The sequence below is a fragment of the Botryllus schlosseri genome, chromosome 7, assembly GCF_051294905.1.
Source record: "Botryllus schlosseri isolate E-star chromosome 7, Bs_hap1, whole genome shotgun sequence".
Taxonomy (NCBI): Eukaryota; Metazoa; Chordata; class Ascidiacea; order Stolidobranchia; family Styelidae; genus Botryllus; species Botryllus schlosseri.
The window spans coordinates 25,389,132-25,412,504 of record NC_137242.1 but is presented as its reverse complement, the minus strand read 5'-3'; the positions used below and the strand labels follow the sequence as shown (position 1 = coordinate 25,412,504).

At 40.2% G+C, this 23,373-nt stretch overlaps 2 protein-coding genes across 2 annotated transcripts in view; one reads left to right on the top strand and one right to left on the bottom strand.

Annotated features, from left to right (window-relative positions):
* The window catches only part of LOC145442888 (ribosome maturation protein SBDS-like), a 397,416-nt gene that overhangs the window by 57,956 nt on the left and 316,087 nt on the right, over positions 1 to 23,373 (bottom strand). The window lies entirely within an intron of this gene.
* LOC145442958 (E3 ubiquitin-protein ligase UBR5-like) overlaps positions 1 to 23,373 on the top strand; it is a 77,311-nt gene that overhangs the window by 10,618 nt on the left and 43,320 nt on the right. Inside the window, exons 8-29 of the mRNA XM_080320997.1 lie at positions 11 to 90; positions 1,222 to 1,374; positions 2,248 to 2,479; positions 4,687 to 4,796; positions 5,536 to 5,679; positions 6,096 to 6,168; positions 6,708 to 6,753; positions 7,810 to 7,917; positions 7,984 to 8,101; positions 9,305 to 9,487; positions 10,110 to 10,269; positions 12,619 to 12,674; positions 13,251 to 13,426; positions 14,894 to 15,008; positions 15,202 to 15,349; positions 15,996 to 16,140; positions 17,090 to 17,198; positions 18,808 to 18,940; positions 19,694 to 19,913; positions 20,386 to 20,540; positions 21,324 to 21,466; positions 22,237 to 22,328. Of these exons, the coding sequence (XP_080177123.1) occupies positions 11 to 90; positions 1,222 to 1,374; positions 2,248 to 2,479; positions 4,687 to 4,796; positions 5,536 to 5,679; positions 6,096 to 6,168; positions 6,708 to 6,753; positions 7,810 to 7,917; positions 7,984 to 8,101; positions 9,305 to 9,487; positions 10,110 to 10,269; positions 12,619 to 12,674; positions 13,251 to 13,426; positions 14,894 to 15,008; positions 15,202 to 15,349; positions 15,996 to 16,140; positions 17,090 to 17,198; positions 18,808 to 18,940; positions 19,694 to 19,913; positions 20,386 to 20,540; positions 21,324 to 21,466; positions 22,237 to 22,328 (2,899 nt within the window). The remainder of the gene's footprint in view (positions 1 to 10; positions 91 to 1,221; positions 1,375 to 2,247; positions 2,480 to 4,686; positions 4,797 to 5,535; positions 5,680 to 6,095; positions 6,169 to 6,707; positions 6,754 to 7,809; positions 7,918 to 7,983; positions 8,102 to 9,304; positions 9,488 to 10,109; positions 10,270 to 12,618; positions 12,675 to 13,250; positions 13,427 to 14,893; positions 15,009 to 15,201; positions 15,350 to 15,995; positions 16,141 to 17,089; positions 17,199 to 18,807; positions 18,941 to 19,693; positions 19,914 to 20,385; positions 20,541 to 21,323; positions 21,467 to 22,236; positions 22,329 to 23,373) is intronic.

Genomic DNA, 23,373 nt, shown 5'->3' with positions numbered 1-23,373 from the left:
TCATCTGCAGCTGGTAAAGCGTACCCTGCAATTCATCTCGGGACCGATTTCGAATGGTGGATGGAGGAAGAGGACTTTGTCAAATTCATTGTGAGTGCTGTTTTCTGGTTTGCTTTAGATTTCATCAAATCTCGTTGGCTCGTAAATAAATGCTTCTCCTGTTCTTTATGCTCCAGCGGATGTAAGATTGTAACATTGTAGATTGCTGCGATTCGTAGATAAGTTTCATCTAGTATAGTGTAATATTGTTGTCCAAAATATGTGTAAAGGAAATTTGCTGGGATCTTTAAATTTGCCGCCGGCAAAAAAGTAGTATAGCCTATTAACTCTGAAAAGGTTAGATTTAATACTCTATTTCAAATGTTAGGGCCTGGAAACTTCGGTTAGCCGTATCTCAATAACAAAAATTATGGTATAAGGCTACGGATATCCATGAAATGATATTTCTGTGAAGTGGTGCTTGATCCTAATAGCTGCAAAGCGCTACGAAACTGCCAGATATATGAAATTGTTTCGGATGGCTTTTCGCCGTGGCTGAAAAAAATGATGCATATTTGAACTTTTCTGGTCATTTATACTCTTATGATGTCATAATAGGTGTTACTTGATGCTTGACTCGTCTCGATGATTAATTTTTGACTCGGAATTGAATTACTCTGGCGCTTAATTCTTCCCAGCGCTCAACCATCACAGTTTGACTTGTTCAAAGCACAAACCTAGTTAGTTGACGGTCAACTAACCACTGATGTTTTGAGTAGTTCTAGTTCTAGTTGCGGTCTTGAAAAGTGAGTAGTTCTAGTTCTAGTTGCGAGTTTGGATATGTAAGTTGTTCTAGTTCTAGTTGCGGGTCTTGAAAAGTCAGTAGTTCTTGTTCTGGTTGTTGGTTTGGATATGTGAGTAGTTCTAGTTCTAGTTGTGGGTCTTGAAAAGTGAGTAGTTGTCGTTCTAGTTGTGGGACTCGAAGAGTGAGTTGAGTAGTTCTAGTTCAAGTTGCTAGCTCGGATATGTGAGTAGTTGTAGTTCTAGTTGTGGGTCTTGTAAAGTCAGTAGTTCTAGTTCTGGTCGTTAGTTTGGATATGTGGGTGCTGCTAGTTCTAGTTGCGGGTTTTGAAAAATGGGTAGTTCCAGTTCTAGTTCTGGTGCACGTTTTCAAATTCCAGTGCACAAGTCCGATCGCAGCATAATTACTTTGACGACCTAACGCGCGCTGCCTGTTTTCAGTACATCGGCGGCATGCACAGCGAGCTCAACGCCGTCGACGTGAACGGCAATTTGCGGCAGTGGCGCTGGAAGAAGAGGTCCCCGTTTCATCACCCGAGTAACCCGCTGATATTTCATCCCAGGACCACTCTGCTCGGCTTGGAATCCAAGAAGGTCGGTGGCGATTATGTTTGAGAAAACATTTTCAACTACACTGACATTCGTTTCAATATTATGTTTTCCACTACTACTTATTTTTTTTCAAGAGACTCTTGGAGGTGCAGAACTTCAGTATACAGTTGAATAGTATATCCATATTGAAATACATCCAAATATTTTCGAGTGACTATCGTCTACGGTAATCGTCAGCAATTGTTGACGTCATTATATCATGCATTACGGTAGAAATAATTAAAATTTCTTGTAGTACAACAATGAAAGATACTTTCCTACATTCTCGGGTAAAGAGTTTCTGTCCTTATCAAGTAGCTTGCCAAGAACGGAGAAAGAACGTTCAACAGCAGCAGTTGTTGGCTGTAAACACTTAAGTTTTGCATGCACTGCCGGTGACAAACCGTGTTTCCTCATTCTGGCAATGGTGTCTGCATCTCAATTTTTCACCAGGCGCTTCTTGATGCAAGAACCATGCAATGCCCATGCAGTCTTGTTCCAGTTAGTGCGGTACGTCGAGCATAACGCCATGTCTACCTATTTGTTTCATTTGACCGTTTATGATTCACAATGAGCAGACAATGGGCCGTCTACAACGGTAGGCCTATAAAGTAGGCTGCACGCTGTAAAATGTCGAATGATAAGTTCCCCGACAGTGCAAAATCGTCGATACAAACGAAACGCAGGTTGCAAAAAGTTCGACTTTGTAAACAATTTTGACATTTTTTGACCTATTGCTACAATTTTGACCTAATATTGACTTTTTTTGAAATCTCCCTATTGGTGATGTCACTTGTAATCGCTATTTCTACTTGTGATCTTAACTTTGACCTCTACCAAAGAACCGATGCTGATTACTTTGACCACCTCTTGCAGATTGCGCATTTGGCTTCGTGCTCGTTGCGCGCGTCTGCCCTGACGGAAGACGGTGGCGTGTGCACTTGGATAGACGAATGCGCCGCTCACCGCGCGGCTATATTGGAACAGCCCGTCACAACCTGTCTGGATCCGGACTTGGCCATGCGGGTCGGAAGCGACAAACACGAGAAGCTGTGGAACCGGTGTCTGTTTGTGTCCTCCATTTATTCGGCCGTGCTCACCCCGGCGGGTATGTGTCTGTTCTCAGGCTGCCGTGTTCGTGCTGTTTTAGATTTTCTAGGCGGACGGCAGACCTGTGCAATCTGCTGGGTTTCAGAGCGTGCGACTAGGACGGGAACTGGAACTACTCACTTTCCAGAACTCGCAACTAGAGCTACTCAATTTTTCAAAACTCTCAGCTAGAACTACTCACTTCAAAACTTGCAAGTACAACTAGGAATAGAACTACTCACTTCTCAAAACTGGCAGCTGGAACTAGAGCTACTCATTTTTCGAGACTCACAACTACAACTAGGAATAGAAGTACTCACTTTTCATAACAAGCAACTAACACTTTAACGATTCACGTCGATCCACTGTTCAAAACTCCTAACTGGAACTAGAACTACTCACTTTTCATAACTAGAACTGCAACTAGAACTACCGTAAACCAGGGTAACATTGGACAATTTTCAACAATTCCGCTCTGTATCTTGGAAATGCTGGGGTGTAGGGGAGGCAAGTTTTGTGTTTTTCATGGGTCATGGAGCAAAGATTAGAATTACCTAATCCAAAATCTTCATGGTCATAAATAAGTACCTTATTTTCGTAAATTATCCGTGTCCAAAGTTACCCCTGCATGTGGGGTAACTTTGGACAATGTAGTTTTCTGTATGCCTTTACACTCTATTGTTTATGAAACCTCGTAAACGAGGCTTATTTGGCAAGAGTTGATGAGAGCAGTGGCTAAACTGAAACAAAATAGTTTATGTCTGGCCTATTGCATGATTTTTACCTAATCCACCCCCCCAAAAAAAATTAGGTAGTTTATGAACGGTAATGCTCCCTTATTCATCCCTTATCTCAATTTTGCCTCATGCCTTCACCAATTGAGACTTATAAATAACATATATATGGTGATGAGGGGTGATGAGGGGTATCCCACTGGCAGTGTCAGCGACCAACAGCAAACATTAAGCATGTTACCGTGAATTATTGCCGATTTCAAATTTGTTACTGTTCTTTAAAAGAATCACTTTCCCTTTATTATGTCCTCTGATGGATATATTTGTCATGATTTACGATATCCCATATTCAGCAGGCACATCTTTAGGAGTATGTGATAAGTTTTTGAAGTAGCTTACGCCCGATTACAATCTCTCAACTCATTGCCTACCCATTTTTCATATTTTGGCAAACTCTTAATTTGTTGACCGTCTCATTCCATTTAAAAAAGCCATCAGGCCGGTCATAATGACTATAGTTGACGATACCCTTTGACACAGATGAAGCAGCCACTTTCCAGACCTCTCAATATCACACTTTCCACTGTCCAAAGTTGCCCCGTTCTGATGAAATTTTACAGGGCAACTTTGGACATCACATTTTCTTGTATTGATCTAAGGGTGAGCCCACTGAGATTTTTGCCATGGATTAAGACTACTTAGAGGTATCTGCTGCCAAGTTTTGAATCTATGAATCACATGCTATCTATGTTTGGTTGTAAGAAGTTTAATGGCCATCAATTTTGATGAAATTGACCCCCGCCATTAATTTATCAATGTTGGGTCAAGTTTAACTTGTAGTGAAATGAATCCATCTTTTATTGAGACTACTTGTGGTACTCTTGCCTCATGAAAAAGAATTGGACATCCAACGGCAACCATTTTCCATCAATAACCATTTAAATCTTTTACTGCTTAGTGTCCAAAGTTACCCTTAAGTCCAAAGTTACCCCGGTTTACGGTACTCACTTTTCAAAACTCGCAGCTAGAACTACAACTAGAGCTCTCTTTTCAAGACTCCCAACTGGAACTAGAACTACTCACTTTTCAAACCTCTTAACGGAAACAACAACTCACTTTTTTAAAACTAGCAACTACAACTATAACTGCTCACTTTTCAAAACTAGCAACTAGAACTAGAACCGCCCAATTTTCAGAACTCTAACTATAACTAGCGATCTTGAAAAATCTGCAACTAACTAAAACACAACTAGCTAGATCCAAGTTATAGTAGGATCTGTTCGGCTTACAACCAAACGTCAATACAACTTTGCAAAACTTTCAAAATATAGGCTACTTTTGAGCATGTTTTAAGGCTTCCGTTGGCACCCATACTTTGAAACTGCCACAGCGTTTTCGTGCTATCTTTCCTGCTCCGGCCCGTGATTGCTTTGACCGCCTCGGCAAACTCACAACTTTATGAATCGATTTTTCAAAACACGTCGTATTCCAGGTGATGTCTACGCTTGGGGCATGATTCCGTTCTCCCTGCGAAAAACTTTTCTGGAGGACGCGCTGGCCAAGATTAAGAAGAGCGTGAAGAATAAATCGTCCAGCGACGAGGTAGGTTAAGTGCAGATCCGCGAAGGGCAATTTAAGTCCCTACCCTAAGTACAGTTGAATGAAACAAAATGATTTTATAGTATCTCAAGTTGACTCTTAACATCATCTTCATGTACAATGGTGATTAAATGGTTCACTGACCTAATGCCCCATACAAAGTGGCGTGTCTTAACATGATATGTATGTATGTACGTTATTGTTTACAAACGATGTGTTTGTAATAAGCAGCAAGGAGTGACCATTGTTTTATGATGTATCAAGCCTATTGCTTTGCTGCCTTTCTAAATGTCTCATCAGTCAGTAAGTTGTTTATAGAGGTTGGCCTTGTTTTATCTAGGTTACTCATTTGCCAGACATGTGTAATTGTGTATGTGCGTTATGAATTGACGGAAGACATGATGTATGAGTTAGCACTGAGTTCAACTGATCATATGAGCTTAGTGATAAGAATATAAACTTATCAAGTATGAACCATGATGTTGACTGGTTGACCACTTTCGTGATAATGTCCCTGACAGACATATATATATATATATATAAGGAAGGTAACTCTTTGCTAACCTGCGTTTATTGCATTCCAATATATTCAGAGCTTAGCTCTCAGTGCAACTGATTAGCTTGGTAATTTGAATTTCGACTTATTCCCGATATGTACCATGATGCTGTGAATGGTTGACCTGACCATATCAGCGAGAAAGTCCCTACCAAAAATATATACCATGCGTTTATAACAATTCAGATTAAAGTGGGGTCTATGGTGCAATTGAACAAGTGCCCGATATATCAAACGGGCGCGATCGCCATCAATCCCAACCGCGGGCAGCCCAGGGTAGGCAGGCTGCTACAGCCTGTGTGGAGCTTATCGGAGACTTGTCACTTTAAGGTAAGATCGCGTATGTATTTTTGCGTGATGCCCCGTGGAAAACGGCAGGGTCGTAACCAAGTTAAATGGTTCCGAGTCACAAGTCAATCTTGCATTTATAGTTTTGACTCGAGTCAGGTCGAGTCATTTTGAATTGATATAGAATGGCTCGCATTCATAATATCGTAATTCTCCTCGGTCTTGACAGTTTCTGGCCCTATTTTCCAAGTATCAGGACTGATAGACGAAATACCAATCATGTGGTGACTTTACTATTCGAAGTTACAATGAAATGTCTCTCTTGACCGACCTAGTCGCGAGTCATGTGACTTGGTTCGAGTCATGCACAATGACTCGAATACAAGTCGAGTCAACAGTAAAATTGACTCGGGTAGAGTCATTATTACCACCCTGGACAACCGTTTGTTTTCATTCAGGTTATTCGACGCAAATTGAAGAAAAGAAGCAAGTCGTCTAGCAAAGAACATCATAGTGAGACTTTAGATAAAGGTTGGTTACTGAGTTTGAATTGTATAAATTTTTTGATTGCGTATCACAATGAAAACGACAGTTTACCATGTGCCATTATAACCCTATAATTAACCCCAAAAGTAGCCCTTATCTAAACTGTATTCAAACCTAGCCCGAAATCTAACCTTAACCCAAATCTAACCCGGACTTTAACCACATGTTATGTGTTTAACGGGGTAATCTCACATGTTTACAGGCTGTAGTCCATATGTCCATTTGGTTGTATGCATGTCGCATTTATCCACAATACATTTTTGAGAATGGTACACCCTTTTGACGCTGACACAAAAGTTGTAGGCCCCAGTCCAGGGGCAATATTCAACAATGCCGCGGTATCTGATACACTCCATGTAAGTTATTTTCTGGAACGCCTGTACATCTGGTTGTAAAACACTGATCTACTGCTTACGGATCCCGAAAACAGAGAAATATAATTGTAAAATTATTTTCGGAAGCGGCAATAGCTGAAAACAGCGACATTCCGCACTTTTCGTACTCTTGAAATGTTTTGTATTCAGGCGACGACAATGACACCCAACCAACCTATGAAGCAGACGGCAACAGGTAATTTTCATTTGCTCAATGTAATTTCTGAGCGGTGTATGGCGACCAGCCATGTTTGGCGGTAATATGCCAGTTCTGAGTCACAAGTCTATTTTACTGTATACTTTTGACTCGCGTCAAGTCGAGTCGTTTTCAATTCACCGTCGATTCACGTTCGAGTCCGAGGCGTTGTGGTGAAACTCGAGTACAATTCCTAACAGTAGAAGCCGACACAGACAATTGAAAGTTATTATTTACTATAAAAAATTTTTTTTTTCAAATTTTACTGTAAACCTCAACAAATTGTTGAGTTGCCTACAAAAACGATGCGAAACAAATTTGACGCAATTCCGACCTGTAGAAGCGAAGTTGTACGAGTTTTCATTCATAATTCTGGGTTTTCCCACTGTCGATGCTATTTTTGCAAATTTAAAACTTTCGTCTGCAATAACTTTGCTTCTACAGGTTGGAATTGGGCAAAAATTGGTATGCGTCGTACTTTTAGGCAACTTAACAATTTTATGGGGTTGACAGTTGAATTTGGAAAAAAAAAATTTATAATAATGTAATAATAAAATAGCGTTTACAGTGACTAACTTGTTGATTATTTATTATAAAATCATGGAATTAGAAATTTTTCTACTGCAGTAACTTCGCTTCTAGTGGTTGGAATTGAGCCAAATTTGGTGTGCACCATCTCTACTGACGACCTAACAATTTCATGGGGTCGGCAGAAAAATTTTGAAATTTTGTTTTTTCATTTTTTAATGACAAGTTCGGAACTTTTAACTGCAAGAATCTTGCTGCTACTGGTTGGAATGGAGCCAAAGTTGGTGTGCGACGTTTTTTTAACCAACCTGTCAATTTTATCAAGTAGCCGTGAAATCTGAAGGAATTCAGACACTTCAAGTGTCGGTTGTGATACTCGAGTACATGTCAAATCTGTCCGCAAATTGACTCGAGTTGAGTCATTTTCCATTTTTACGAAAACGACTCGAGTGAAGTCGAGTCAACGAAGAACTGCGACATGAATCTGACTCGAGTCGAGTCATTACAATCGTGCTGGTTCATTTCCAGAGATAGAGAGACAGTCGTTAAATCTACCACCAGCACGCCGCCGAACCCAGCCGGAAATTTCAGCAGGAAACGGAAATACACGGATTTGGAAGACCGCAGCGAAAAACAGTACGACTTTCACGGTTTAGCCTCAATACCGTACGCGTGAACGGTGTGCGTTTTTCGATTATTCAGGCGTAGAGAATCTCATCCCGGCTCGCAGGGCGCCGAGGATTTACCGGAACGGTGGAGAGTGAAAGACGTGTTTTTCGTGGAGGACCCGCAAGCTTTTCCTGTCGGCAAAGTGGTCAAGGTTGGTCATGATGTTTTCATATTTGTGGCTAATACTCAGCTTGTCTCTTGCGGCTGTGATTGACCTCTAAACAGTTAATATACCACAAAAATACAGTAGGCGACCGTTGCTGTTTGTTTCTGTGAATAGTTACAGTCAATTTCTGTATATGAATGCTAAAATGAGGGATATTAGGTACGTCTAAAGCCGTCCAATGCCGTTTCTGATAACCGGGAAGGAAAATTCTTGCAGACTAGCGTCAAACGCGTGGATGAATAACCGTCTGACGACGATTCATCTTGAGAGTTGGCCATGGACCTTAAATATATCTCCGTGAAGGGTAAATTTTGGCACATTTTTACCAGCATCAGAATAACGGCTCATGGTGTAGTAGAAATTGCAACAAGTCCAATATTACTCAGCGCGTAATCCCCCGCAAACTTGCGCATGAAGTGCTGGAATGTATGCAGTGTAGGGCTGTTCAAAAACAATTTTTTCAAATTCCACCGCCTACGTGATGAAATTATTATGTTGGGCTGAAACAACGGGGCACACCAAATTTGGCTCAATTCCAACCAGTAGAAGCGAAGTTATTGCTGTAGAAAAATTTTGGATTTGAATAAAATAGTATTTACGGTGACTAACTCTTTAATTATTTAATATAAAATCATGGAATTAGAAATATTTCTACTGCAATAACTTCGCTTCTGGTGGAATCTGGTGGTTGGAATTGAGCAGAATTTGGTGTGTATCATCTCTACTGACGTCCCAACAATTTCATGGGGTAGACTGAAAAAAATTGAAATTTTATTTTTTATTTTTTATATGATAAATTAAAATTTTTTTACTGCCAGAATCTCGCTTTTACTGGTTGGAATTGAGCCAAATTTGGTGTGCAGCGACGTTTTAGCCACATTGCAAACACCGTTGCGTCATGTATAACGTTGAGATGCAATTAATGCTAATTCATAAGACAGCTCATTGTTACGGACATCAAAGAGACCAAGACCATACCAGAAATAGTTTTGTAGCATGTTTTTTAAATCACTCCTTCACATTTTGCGCAAAAAAGTTTCGAGAGCGGACTTAGCGAAATTTAGTGTCACCAGTTTGTAACTGTGTGGTGCGCACAATCCAAGTTATCTGCGTCGCGATTTTATCGTGAATAGTTCCGTGGTCCCGATGCACTGCAGTCTAACCCAGGCGGCGATTTGTGTGTTTCAGATCGACGGCGACATGATAGCCGTGCTGTTCAGCAAGCCAGGCAAGTCGCCCGGTGACAAAATCAGCAAGAAGTCGCTCTTGAGGAAAATGCGCCTCTTGCGAAGGGAGGACGTGCGGCTTCTCGCCTCGGAAGCCTCGCCGAAAATGCCGGACTGCATCATGAAGAAGCCTAAAAAGCTGCAGGTACGGTTCCGTTACTTTTTTGGGGCGGTGAAATAGCTAAATTTGGCTCTATTCCAGTCGATAGGAATGAATTTTTACGATTTTTACAAAAATAGTCTTGACGGTAGGTAATTCTTCAATCATATACGACACAACTATCCACTGTAAATACTATTATTTCAAATCCAAATGGCTGAACACCAATAACTTTGCTTCTAGCGGTTGGAATAAAGCCAAATTTGCCATCCATCGTATTTTTGTACAACTTAACAATCTCGTGGGGTTTCCAGTAAAATTTGAAAATGAAATAATTTTTTGATAATGAATTAAATATATTGTAATTGCAATAGCTTCGCTTCTATGTGCTTCTACAGGTTAAAATTGAGCTGAATTTGGTGCGCGACGTTTTTTGTTGGCCTATCAAAAGTTTTGTGGAATGGCCAGTAACATTTTAAGAAGAAAGTTATTTGGTTATACATAGTCAAAAACAACGACATGTGATATTGGCAAAATATCCCGAGAATGTAAGGCATTTCTTCTAGTGACAGACGAGGCTGCCCAATATAGATTTTATCAAAACATTCATTAGTAAAAGTGCGTTTAATGGGCTTGGTAACCACAATTCGCAACGAAACGTGTCCAGATTCCGCCGAACGTCAGATTGCATACGCTGTGCGCTACCGACGAAGTGTTGGAAGGAATTGAAGGCGGCGCGGAAGACTCTCCAGTCAGGCTGGTGACGATTGGTTTCTGCGGCTCCGTAGAAGGGGAAACCCTGCCCACCTCCGCCGATATGTTTCTGGGTGAGTGCAGGCGGGAATCGGGGATGTTTGACGTGTCCAGGGTTGTAACCAAGTCACAAGCCAATATTACTGATAGGCGAGACCAATCTTCCCTCTAATTTTTCATGAGTCTGCGCGCACTCACCAACTCCCGCACTGTGTAGACTTTGGTGTAATTGCAAAAAATTTTTCTCAGTATTACCTTGTTTGACTGGATTTCCTTGCTGTCAATCGTTCGCTATAAATATAAAGAGCAGGGATGGCCTTTGTTCTTCAAGTGATGACAGGGTTGTAATTAAGTCACAAGTCATAACACGATCTCACTTTTACAGTTTTGACTCAAGTCGAGTCATTTTCAATTCACCACCGAGTCAAGTCTGAGTACAATCTTCGAGCAGAGGGTCGAGTCTGAGTTATGGTATTATGACTCGAGTCCAAGTCATTATGCTGACTGCTCAGTTTCCAGTTCAAGTCTTGTTAAGCCCGCTTTTTATAACTCTGTTTGGTGATATCGAATGGTTCGAATTTATAATGTACTTATTCTCCTCACTTTTGGCAGTTTCTTGTCGTATTTTCAAGTACCAGTACCGATAGACGAAATCCCAATAGTGTGGTGACTTATATAGTTTTCGAAATTACAATCAAAGGTCGGTCTTGGCCGTATGAGTCTTGAGTCGTATGACTTTGTTAGAGTCATGCGTAGTGACTCGAGTCCAAGTCTAGGGATTACACAGATTGACTCGAGTCGAGTCATTTATGTATTTTGAGAAAATGACTCGAGTCTAGTCATGTCATTAGAAATTACAACCCTGGTTCTCGAACAGTGATTGTTCGAGTAAAATAAAAACATATTCAGGAGGCACTGCACTCGAAATATAATGCGTTCTCATACTGAAGATAAAAATTAGGAAAAAGTTTTGGCAGCAACCATATTTTTCAGACAGTCGCTGTATTCAAACTGCAGCTAAAAGATTTTTGTAAATGAACGATTGTATGCTAGCTGCAGCTATGTGATATATATCTGTGACATTGTGATCACTTGCACTCCTTAACCCAGGGGCGGGCAACTTCTCCAGTCGGCGGGCCGGATATAGGAAAATTAAGTACTTGGCGGGCCGGATTGCCGAATCGATTCATTATTCGCCCATTTGTCCACACACGGAATAAATCATATTTAATGAATGTATTCTAGCGACAGCAATGTAACTTCAAAGCCATTTCTCGCCGATAATGACGAATACAATGTAGATTTGAGAACTGCATTGTCACACAGGCGCCGCCATGTCTGCTTCTCACTGATCAATTAACACACGGTGCAATCATGGTGTCCTATACTGGCTGGCTTGCCGATCGCAAAATTTGATAAAACGGGTATCAATCGAAAGCTGCCATGGTACTGATTGCGAAAATATAAAGAATTCTGCTCGTGGCCCTGTAACCCCCCCCCCAAATCAGCCTCGAATGTTGCATCGTAACGGAGTTTGGAATTGTGACGCAACGCAAGCGTATTGGCCATTGTTACGTACCCGATTGAGCAATCACACTCTCACTCTCGTGTGGATTTGCTCCTGAGCTGCTCAGACGGTATGGTTGCGTTGCGTTATAATACCAAACTCCGTTACAATGCAACATTCCAGGCTGATTCTGGGGGGTTCCTGGGCCACAAACGGGATACAAATTTATATTTTCGCAGTCAGTACCTTGGCATCTTTCGATTGATACCGGTTTTATCGAATTTAATGCTCGGCAAGCCGGTCAAAAATTACCTTCAAATTGACTGTAGCCAAATGGAAAGTGTGACGTAGACCAATTTCACTGAGCCGCGAGATTTGCTTTATGTCCACACCATATAGGACACTATGATGCAATCCTTAATTAAGATTTCAAGGTGTTCGATAAGCCTGGTACCCCAAATTTACCAAGATATCAATTCATTAGGGTTGAGTAGACTACATGGTAAAGGCCGATAATGCAAGTTTTCTCGCTTCGATGAACTTACGCATATAAGCTCTACTCTCGCACGCTGCGCACACACGTATAGAATAACATAGAGTCACTAAAATTTGACTTTTAAGCAAGCAGTGGGGAATCTCGTCAGACTGGGGCCGTGGGCCATTATAATGTAAGGCGGGAAACTGTCTGCGGGCCGGACAAAATCCCGTCGCGGGCTGGATCCGGCCCGCGGGCCGTATGTTGCCCACCCCTGCCTTAACCCATGGAAAAGATCTGGCAAGCATCTCTTCACTGTTCGCTCCTCCGTCTTAGTCCCATTTCTTTAGTAATTATATGGAAAATATGCTATGTGTCACCCACAGTGGTTTTACTTGATGCAATGGTACTGATTCTCTTTGCAACTTTAAAAAATTTTAGACGGGAAAGAAATATCTCCAGCCGCATCGAAAGTCTCTCTTCATCATCATCAGAAGGTTGGTATTGTTGCGGATTCGCGCGATTACTTTGTGGTCATACTTGTTTGACCGCATTTGGTCACGAAATTGTCAAGTTGTCTGCAAAAAGAAATTTGACGCAATTCCAACCCGTAGAAGCAAAGCTTTTTGAGTTTTTCATCAATAATTCTGGGATTACCCACCATTCAACGGTATTTTTGCAAATCCAAAGCTTTCAACTGCGATAACTTCGCTTCTGCGGGTTGGAAGTGAGCAAAAACTGTTTTACATCGTTCTTTTAGGCCACTTAACAATTTCATGGGGTTGACAGTAAAATTTGAAAAAAAAATTCTAATTTTTTATTAAATTAAAAATTTTCTATTAGCTCTGCCGCGGTTTGTAGTGGTTGGAATTGAGCCGAATTTGGTGCGCAGTGTTTTTTTCGGCAACTTGACAATTCAATCAGTGCTTGAATATAACTTTGGTGTGTTGTTTAGTCATTCCGTCACACACGATTAAGAATATGGTGTTGATACAGCATGGCAGGGGCGATGGAGAATATAAAATATAATTAGCGCGAAAATAAAATAAACGTAAATGTTAATTTTTTTGCAGGGGACAGCCCGGTTGTTGCTGGACAACAAGTCCTGCTTGTATCCGCTTTTGCAAAGCGAGAATTCTGGCATTCGGGACCCGCGCTGGATCAATGTCAACCCTATCGTGACTCTGGCCGCCGGGACGCATTTGACTTCGAGACATCGTCACGCCGACAAGGAAGACTCTTCGAAAAAGTGAGCTATTTTGACTTTACTGCTTTCGAGCCGGGTTGTAACCAAGTCGCAAGGTTCGAGTCGCAAGTCAATCTCACTTTTATAATTTTGACTCGAGTCGAGTCATTTTCAATTCACCACCGACTCGAGTCGAGTCATTGGGTTCACTGTTCAGTTTTGAGTTCAACCCACTTTATTCTACTATGCTTGAGTGATATAGAATGGCTCGCATTCATGATATCGTAATTTTCCTCGGTCTTAACAGTTTCTGGCCCTATTTCCCGTCCTAGTCTCGAGTCATAGGACTCGGTTTGAGTCACGCACAACGACTCGAATACAAGTCGAGTCAATACAAAAATTGACTCAAGTTGAGTCGCGTCAGACTGGAGTACTGTAATGGTGCAAAATTGATTACAGGAATGATTCGATTCTAAATTGAGTATTAGTTGTGGCGTTGCGTCTTTGAGTATCACTTATTATGATGTGACAGCGGTATTAATGATCTGAAGAGTTAAAATATTTACCTTTTATGTGACTACATCAATGTGACGCCTGATCTACAGAGTGTTGGGTATTTTCTTGAACGTATCTATTTCATTGCACTTTCGGACAATGCTGACATTTTATACTAAGCCTCGAGTCAGACCAGTCAGGTACTCTCCATTTTACCGTGCAACGCTTATTAGTCAGATTCCAAATCCGATGTTTACCCAAAATTTTGTTAAAATTGTAGCGTTTGGTCAAAAAATCGTCAGAACTGTTTACAAATTCAAAATATTTCTGCAATCTGCATTTTGTTTGTATCGTAGATGTTTCCACTGTCGGTGAACTTGCCATTTGACATTCTACAGCTTGTTGCGTGCTTTATGTATAGGCCTACCGTTGTAGACGGCCCATTGTCAGAATGAAGCAACAGGGTTTGTCACCAGCAGTGTACGCACAACTTGAGTTGTCAGCCAACAACTGCTGCTGTTGAACGTTCTTTCTCCATTCTTGGCAAGCTACTTAGTAAGGACAGACACCTTCTACCCGAGAATCTTGGAGAGTATCTTTGGTTGTACTACAACAAACTTTAATTATTTCCGCCGTAATGCGTAATGTAACTACTGGAATTCTTCACAGGTCGAGATTTCGTTAAAATAAAGTTTTTAGTTGTAGAATCTGTCAGTTTACATGTCGACGGTTTTTTCAGGCCAAACTCCTTCGTAAGGACAGACAGTCCCAACCAGAAAGGGAGTTTATTGGTACAATTCTAATATTGTGTGCAATAACACCTGATTCACGTACACGAGGGCAAAATTTTGTCGAAATTAAGTTTTCCAAGGCCGAAAAATGTCATAATTTTGATTTTTTAGGTCAAAATCTTTCATTTTAGGTAAAAAAAATCGCTCTAATCATTTGGTATTTTGAAATTTGTAATCAACAGTCCTATTTTTGAATTGTATGCTGTGGCTGGGATATTTTTCAAGAAAATTTACCTTTTTTTAGATATCTGGTGTACGCGATGGTGTTCCGTTCGCACAGGCTCATGCCGGCGTTGATGCATAGAAATGTGGAAACGGTGCAGGCCATGCTTTCTTTTCTGACTGCTGAGGATGTGGAGGTAATTTTTCTTGTGTTTCATCCCAATTCTCAAGTTCAGTCACTCATTCAATATCCCCTCCGAAGTGATTTCTGAGGTGACGCGTAATTGAGATTTGTTTCGATCGCGGTTTGATAACTTGTGAGGATCAGAATAACGCTACCCTTTAATCGGCGAATCCCTGGAGTCTTGCACCTTGCGTTTTATTCTTCAGGACATCAGCCAGGAGAGATGCGACGGAATGCGTAACGTGGTCCACGTGGCGGCCTCTCTATCGTGCCCCACCACCAACCCCGGTAAGTCCCGCAAAGCCAGCGGCGGGGACAGCAAGCCCACGAGAAGCGGCGCGAGACTCTATCACAGTACGTTGTTTGCGCGGCTTTTGTGTTCCCAACATTGCCAATGGCTATATTTTTTCCCAGATTGCGGGGATTCACAGATTAAATTGTTAGGTTGACTAAAAAATACTGCACTCCAAATTTGGCTCGATTACAACTGGAAGATGTGAATGTACATGAATTTCAAAATTTTAAATTTATTACAAAACAAATTTGAAAAATATTATGAAATCTTACTGTCAACCCCATTAACTTGTTAAGTTGTTTAAAAGAACAATGCTTAACAATTTCAGCTCACTTCCCACCGGTAGGAGCGAATTTATCGCAGTTGAAAATTTTACATTCGCAATCCCAGAATTACGAATGAAAAACTCAGATAACTTCGCTTCTACGGGTTGGAATTGCGTCAAACTGCATCGTTTTTGCAGACATCTCAACAATTTCATGGGTTTGACAATGAAATCTGATAATTCTGACATATTGAACGAGTGGAGTGTGAAACATTGTAACTATGGTATGCGATACGAAAATTTCCTTTACCGTATGATACCATACTATGCCTTTTTATGAAGAGTAAATTTAAGGACACTCCGACTCCGCGATCCTCTATAAACACAATGATTTTATCTGGTTAATCAGATTCTCGGATAACTTCACCCCTATTTCGCAGACGCGGGCGACATTCCAAGTTCCGCGCGTGCATCGGAATCGTCCGCGGCATCAAAGACTTCGGACAGCTCGTCGCAAAACGCTCGTGTCAACGCTATCGCGAACGCCATATCTGTGGTGACACGGAACGAAGGCAGCGAACCAAGGTAAGCAAGTTTGAATTCTAGACGGAAATAACGCTATCCTGACTACATTGAAATGCAATCTAATTTGTTACATGTTTCTGTGATTTAATTCCAATTCTAATCTAACTTCTGGCCTTCCTGAAAATGATACAGAACTATGCGGCGAGTAAAGACCAAGCTTGGTGTACTGTGGGGGTGTTCAAAAATGACTTGTTTTTTTCTCAAATTGTACTGGATACTTGACGAAATTGTTAGGTTACCTAATTTAAGCCTACACACCAAATTTGGTTCAATTCCAGCGAGTAGCCGCATTGCTACAGAAGAAAATTTATATTAAATAGAAATAAAAAAAAAAATTCAAAATTTTCTGTAAACCCCATGAAAGTGTTAGGTTGTCTATAGAAACGATGTTCACCAAATTTGGTTCAATTCCAACCAGCAGAAACGGAGTTATTGCCGTCGAAAAATTTGGATTTGAATAAAATAGTATTTAAGGTGGGCACACTTATAATAAATAATGAAAGGAGTCGGTCACCGTAAATACTATTTTATTGATAATCGCAATTTTTCGACGGCGATAACTCCGCTTCCGCTAGTTGGAATTGAGCCAAATTTGGTGAACATCGTTTCTATAGAAAGCCTATCACTTCCATGGGGTGAACAGAAAATTTTCAAATTTTTTGTTATTTATTTATATATAATAAATAGAAACTTTCTTCTCCTGTAGCAATGCGGCTGCTGGTTGGAATTGATCCAAATTTAGTGTGTAGGCTTAAATTAGGTAACCTAACAATTTTATCAAGTAGCCAGTACGTTTGGAGAAAAAAAGTCATTTTTGAAGAGCCCTACTTCATAGTGTGAATTGGCATGCCATGATATTATAATTCTGATGTGTTTTGAAATGTTTACGCTCTCTTATAAATGCTCAAAATTTCTTTGGCCACCCTACGACGGTCTTACCTCTCGACAGGTTTCTCATGCGGGACATCATGCAGCAGTTTGCGGCGGTGCTGGACGACAGCTCGCCGCGTGGCAGGAGTCAGCCCGCGGCGCCCTCGTCCGCTGCCCCGTCGTGGCAAGTGAGTTGGTAGCGAATTAATCTGATGAGATGTGTGCTTCTTGAATAATTTTTATTCTTATTTTAGGTTGTTTCGTTTTGTCTACATAGTTGAAGTGCTGTAACAAAGTGTTTTTTTGTCAATTTTCATCAAAATCCTTATTACCGACTGGGTGATTTGACTTAAATTGACAGTGAATGATGAAGACCGTCATAATGGTGTATTAATATTATTTTACCCTTTATTTTGTATTTTAGTTTTTTTGTGGCAGTACTATTTTCATCTACACAATGGTAGTGCTTGGATTTGACAAGATATTATAACCCTTTCTGGAAATCCTTGATCCCAGCTAGGCGTGTTGATAGTGAGTGAATACCAAGGCCGTTGAAATTTGTTTTGATAATTTTCTCCACATTTCAACGTTTCAGTGATTGAATTCTTAGTAGGGCGATTTTTTTTTGACATACCAAAATAAGTTGAAATCATGTCAAAATTGTTTATGAAGTCAAAACTTTTTTGCAACCTACATTTGTTTGTATCGTAGATGTTTGCACCGTCGGTGAACTTGTCATTTGATATTTTACAGCTTGTAGCCTACTTTATAGGCCTACCATTGTAGACGACCCATTGTCTGCTCATTATGAATAAGAAACATTCAGATCAGTCAAATAGGCGTTATGCTCAACGTACTGCAATATCCTAACTGAAGCAAGATTGCGTGGGCATTGGTTCTTATATCGAGAAGCGCATGATGTAAATTGTGATGTAGACGCCATTGTCAGAATGAAGCAACCGCACACTTTCTGTGTTGTCAGCCAACAATTGCTGCTGTTGAACGTTCTTTTTCCATTCTCGGCAAGCTACTTAGTATGGACAGGCTCTTTCTACCCGAGAATGTCTTATCTTTCGATGTGCTGCGACAAATTTTAATTATTTCTACCATAATCGGTGATGGAACTACTGGAATTCTTCATAGTTCCATATTTCGATAAAATTAAGTTTTTTCATGTAAAAATTAGTCGGTTTTTAGGTAAAAAAAGTTTTTCCAGGTTAAACTACTTCGTATGGACAGACAGCTCCAAGGGGAAGTAAAGATAAGTAGTAGACCTAGAATCCTAACATTATGTGCAAAAATACACACACACGAGGTCAAAATTTGGTCAAAATTACGTATTTTAGGGTAAAAAATGTAAAAATTTTGATTTTTTAGATCACAATTTTCCGGTTTTAGGTTTTAGATTCAGATGAGTCTACGCGTACGCCCATTCACCACTTGAACCCGAGTGAACAGTAAATGTATAGCGGAATAAGATGTCTCAAAAATTTGATTGCCTATACCAAAAATTCAAAAAAGAGCTTGGATGTACGTAGTTTCGATATACTATAGAGTAGTATATTCATCCAGAAATACACCCGAATGTCTTTTTTTAACACTCGTCAGGGGTAATCGCCCGCAACAACTATGGAGAGATCACCGTATATCAACAATCGTACGATTACGCCTGATGAGTGTGAGGCTTGAAACATCGAAGTTAATTTCAATTTGAATATACTAATAAAACTAAAACCAGTTCCTGAACATCAAACGTTACGAAAAGCTGTCGTTTGACGTGTTATTCTTTAATTTCAGCCACCCTACCCGGCCCATGAAAACTTCCGGATGTACGAGGACGTCACCATCTCGCTTCCCGTCACCATCCCGACGACCACGTGGCCCCCTGACCCCGCCCCGGAAGTGACGCCCGTGTCCACTGTCGATTCGTGTACGTATATTGCCTTGCGTACTGGAATTATACGCTCCCAGTCGCTAAGAGTTAATGTATTGATGAGAATTAAAGTGTCTGTAATTAAGTATTTTTTCAACCATACCTATTTCATTGCGCATTGACAATGCTGTACGTTAGGGCCGTTTGAAATAGAAACTTTTCCTTCATATTTCACTGGCTACTTGATAAAATTGTAAGGTTCGCTGAACAAACACTGCACACCAACTTTGGCTCCATTCCAACCACTAGAATCGGGATTCTTGCAGTAGAAAGTTTTGACTTTATCATTAAAAATAAAAAAAAATTTCAAAATTTTTCTGTCGACCCCATAAAATTGTTAGGCTGTCAGTAGAGATGACGCACACCAAATTTGGCTCAATTCCAACCACTAGAAGCGAAGTTATTGCAGTAGAAAAATTTCCAATTGCTCGATTTTATAATAAATAATTGAAGAGCTAGTCACCGTAAATACTATTTTATGGGGTCGACATGGAACATTTTGAAATTTTTTTTTTTAATTTTTTAATGATAAATTCAAAACTTTCTACTGCAATAACTTCGCTTCTACTGGTTTAAATTGAGCCAAAGTTGGGACGCAGCGTTTTTTTTAACCAACCTGACAATTTTATCAAGTAGCCAGGGAAATCTGAATAATTCTTGGGTTGCTGGTCCCCTTAAAAATCCACTCGAGTTGAGTGGAGTCACCGCGAAATCGACACTCATGGCATTACAGCTCTGGTTTACCGTTAGCAGGTTTGAATTTGTCCACGCGAATGTCGTGCGCCGCTAGCAAAGAGGACAAGCCGCCGTCTTATACTGAAGCCGCCGATTCAAGACCGTCTGCTTCTAGCGATATCAACGCGCAGTTTGCAAAAAAGAGAGGTTCTACCGCCGACGGGTTGGCGATCTTGAAGGAATTGTTGGCATGCGAAGCTTTCAAGCCCGCGCTGTTCGAGTTGCTGTCACAAAGGTAAGATTATGGTGGGGGTTCTGGGACACTATTTCATCGCTGCACCGTTTGTAGGTGACGCAATGTCTCGCTAGTAGGCGGGCATACAAATTTAGCACAGTTCCAGCCCCTAGAAGAGTTATTGTTGTTGAAAATTTACAGTGGGTAGATCTATAATAAATAATGAAGAATTTGGCCACCTTAAATAGGCCTACTATTTTTTTCAAATCCAAAATTTTTGATGTTAGAAATTTCGGTGGGTAGATCGGTAATAAATAACGAAAGAATTTGGCCACCGTTATTTTTGAACAGCCCTGTTGTACAACTCGAAAATTTTCTGCCTTCCTAGAATTAAAACTATAGAGATACATTTTTTTACGGATCAGACTAGAATTGGAATTATAACTGCACATTTTTACAGATTAGATTAGCGTTAGAATTACTGGCATTTTTCTCGCCATCATTTTCTACATCATATCTCCTTTCTATTCAGGGACGGACAGGGCCACACTCCTTTCGTGTCCGCCGTGTACAATCGCGGGTACCCCGCCGCCGTGGAAATACTCAAGGCCGCCATGAAGATTGCGAGAGGACGTGCCGCGAGTGCTGTCGGGGAGGACCGGGCCGGCACGTCGGCTGGTGTCGAAGGTTTGTAGCGCATTGTTTATCTACTGAGCTCCTTTTGTAACGAATTCTTTTAGGAGCTGTAACCAAGTCACAAGTCAAATCTCAACGAATTATAGTTTTGACTCGAGTCAATTTTACGGATTACATTGTCAGGTCACACTGAAAAATGCTGCAAACCAAATTTGGTTCAATTCTAACAAGTGTAAGCCACCGCAGAGCCAATTGAAAATTTTAATTTGATAAAAAAAATTGAAAATTTTATTATTAGCCTAAATTTATCTGTCAACCCCATGAATCTGTTGAGCTGTCTTCAAAAACGATGCAAAACAAATTTGACTCAATTACCAACTTGTAGAAGCGGAGCTACTAGTGTTTTTTCGTTGATAACTCGCAGATTATTCACCAGTCCAGGATATATAATCTAAAAATTATCAACGAAAAAGTCAAATATCTCCGCTTTCTACTGGTTGGAATTGAGTCAAATTTATTCTGCATCGTTTTTGAAGACAACTCAACAATTTCATGGGGTTGACGGGAATTTTTTCAAATTTTTTAACTCAATTTTTCTTGGCAAAATAAAAATTTTAATTGGATCTGCGGCGGCTTATACTTGTCAGAATTGAACTAAATTTGGTGTGCAGCGCTGTAAACGTTGATATGATAGCGTAGGAGTTACTTGTGGTGTGATACAATTAAATTGCTTCTTCATACCTATTTTTCTGTTGTAAATCTGCGTGCAACATGTGTCTGAATTTGTTGATTTTTCAAACCAATTTGGGAAATCGACGATCGTCTGTGCTTTAGATGTGGACGACACGAAATTCTTCGAGAATTTGATGGCGATGATATTTCCGAGCGGTTCCGACCTGGACGCTAATCCGTTGTACTTGGTTTGCGTCAGCGACACTTGCAGTTTTACGTGGACGGGCGCTCAGCACATCAACCAGGTGGGACTTCCTTTTCTATAGCAATTTTCAATTCTGCCCTGGAAGTTTAACCTCGGCAGATTCACATGTGATTCTCTAGCTGGGTTGCGAGATCCTGTCTTGGTATAGCCTTCGTATTTTGATGTAGATCACCGGTAAATAGTTTGAAATAACCAGGGTTGTAATGACTCGAGTCGCGATTTTGGTGATTCGACTTGACCGGAATCATATTTTCAAATGAGTAAAATGACTCGAGTCAAGTAATTTTTTGTATTGACTCGACTTGTACCCGAGTCATTGTAGAGCTTCTTGGAGGTACAGAACTTCAATATACAATTGAATAGTGTATTCATATTGAAATGAACCCGAACATTTTCGGCTGACACTCGTCAGGGGTAATCGTCAGCAACTAGTAGAGAATTGGAAAGAACATTGTATATCAACAATCGTATCACAAAATATTACGTCATTTTACGAAGGAACAATGGCACTCGCTTAAAATATGAGAGTTCTATGAGAAGCCTGCCGTATATTTGCATACGGTACTATTAACTGAATTTTTTGACTCCACTACATTATGTGAGGACTTGCAGGTCTTGATTATGCTCCTTGGAGGTACAGAACTTCACGATACCATCGAATAGTATATTCATATTGAAATGTACCCGAATATTTTCGGCTGACACTCTTCAGGTGTAATCGTCTGCAATTAGTATAGATTTGTAAAGGATGATTTTTGATATATAACGGGTGTGACGCTACCGTGACATTTTCTTTTACTTTGCATTTAGGATATATATGAGTGCTTGACTTGCGGGCTGACCGGTACGCTATGCTGCTGTTCCGAATGCGCCCGGATATGCCACAACGGACACGACTGCAAGTAAGTGTTGAAATCTGTATTTTACAGCTGTTCACTTCATATTTGTTTAGGCTCTGTAAACTGCATTGATGTACGATTCAGAGTTGTACGAACTACTGGATTTTCAAAATGCTCGAGTAGAACTTCTCGCTTTTCAAAACTAAGAACCAGAGCTATCGGGTACTCAGTTTTCAAAACTCATTGCTTGAACCAGAACCACAGACTTTTCAAAACTAAAACTGGAACTAGAACCACTCACTTCTGCAAACTAGCAACTAGAACTACAGCATTCACTTAAAATCTCGCACCTACAACTAGAACTACTCACTTTTCTAAACTAGCAACTAGAACTAGAATATTCACCTAAAATCTTACACCCACAACTAAAACTACTCACTTTTCAAACTCTCAACTTGAACTAAAACTACTCACTTTTCAAACTCTCAACTTGAACTAAAACTACTCACTTTTCAAACTCTCAACTTGAACTAAAACTACTCACTTTTCAAACTCTCAACTTGAACTAAAACTACTCACTTTTCAAACTCTCAACTTGAACTAAAACTACTCACTTTTCAAATTCTCAACTTGAACTGAAAGTACTCACTTTTCAAACTCTCAACTTGAACTAAAACTACTCACTTTTCAAACTCTTTTTAAACTCAACTTGAACTAAAACTACTCACTTTTCAAAAGTAGCAACTAGAACTAGAATGTTGACTTTTCAAAAGCCGCAACTAGAACTAGAACTACTCACTTTTCAAAACTAGCAACTAGTCAACTTTTCAATCTCCTAACTAGCACTAGAACTACTCACTTTTTAAACTCAACTAGAACTAAAACTACTCACTTTTCAAAATGTGTAACTAGAACTAAAACTACTCACTTTTCAAACTAACAACTAGAGCTCACTTTTCAATCTCTCAACTAGCACTAGAACTACTCACTTTTCAAACCCTCAACTAGAACTAGAACCACTCACTTCTTAAAACTAGCAACTAGAACTAGAACTGCTCAATTTTCAAAACTCGTAACCAGGACTAGAACCAATGGATTTTAAAAACTA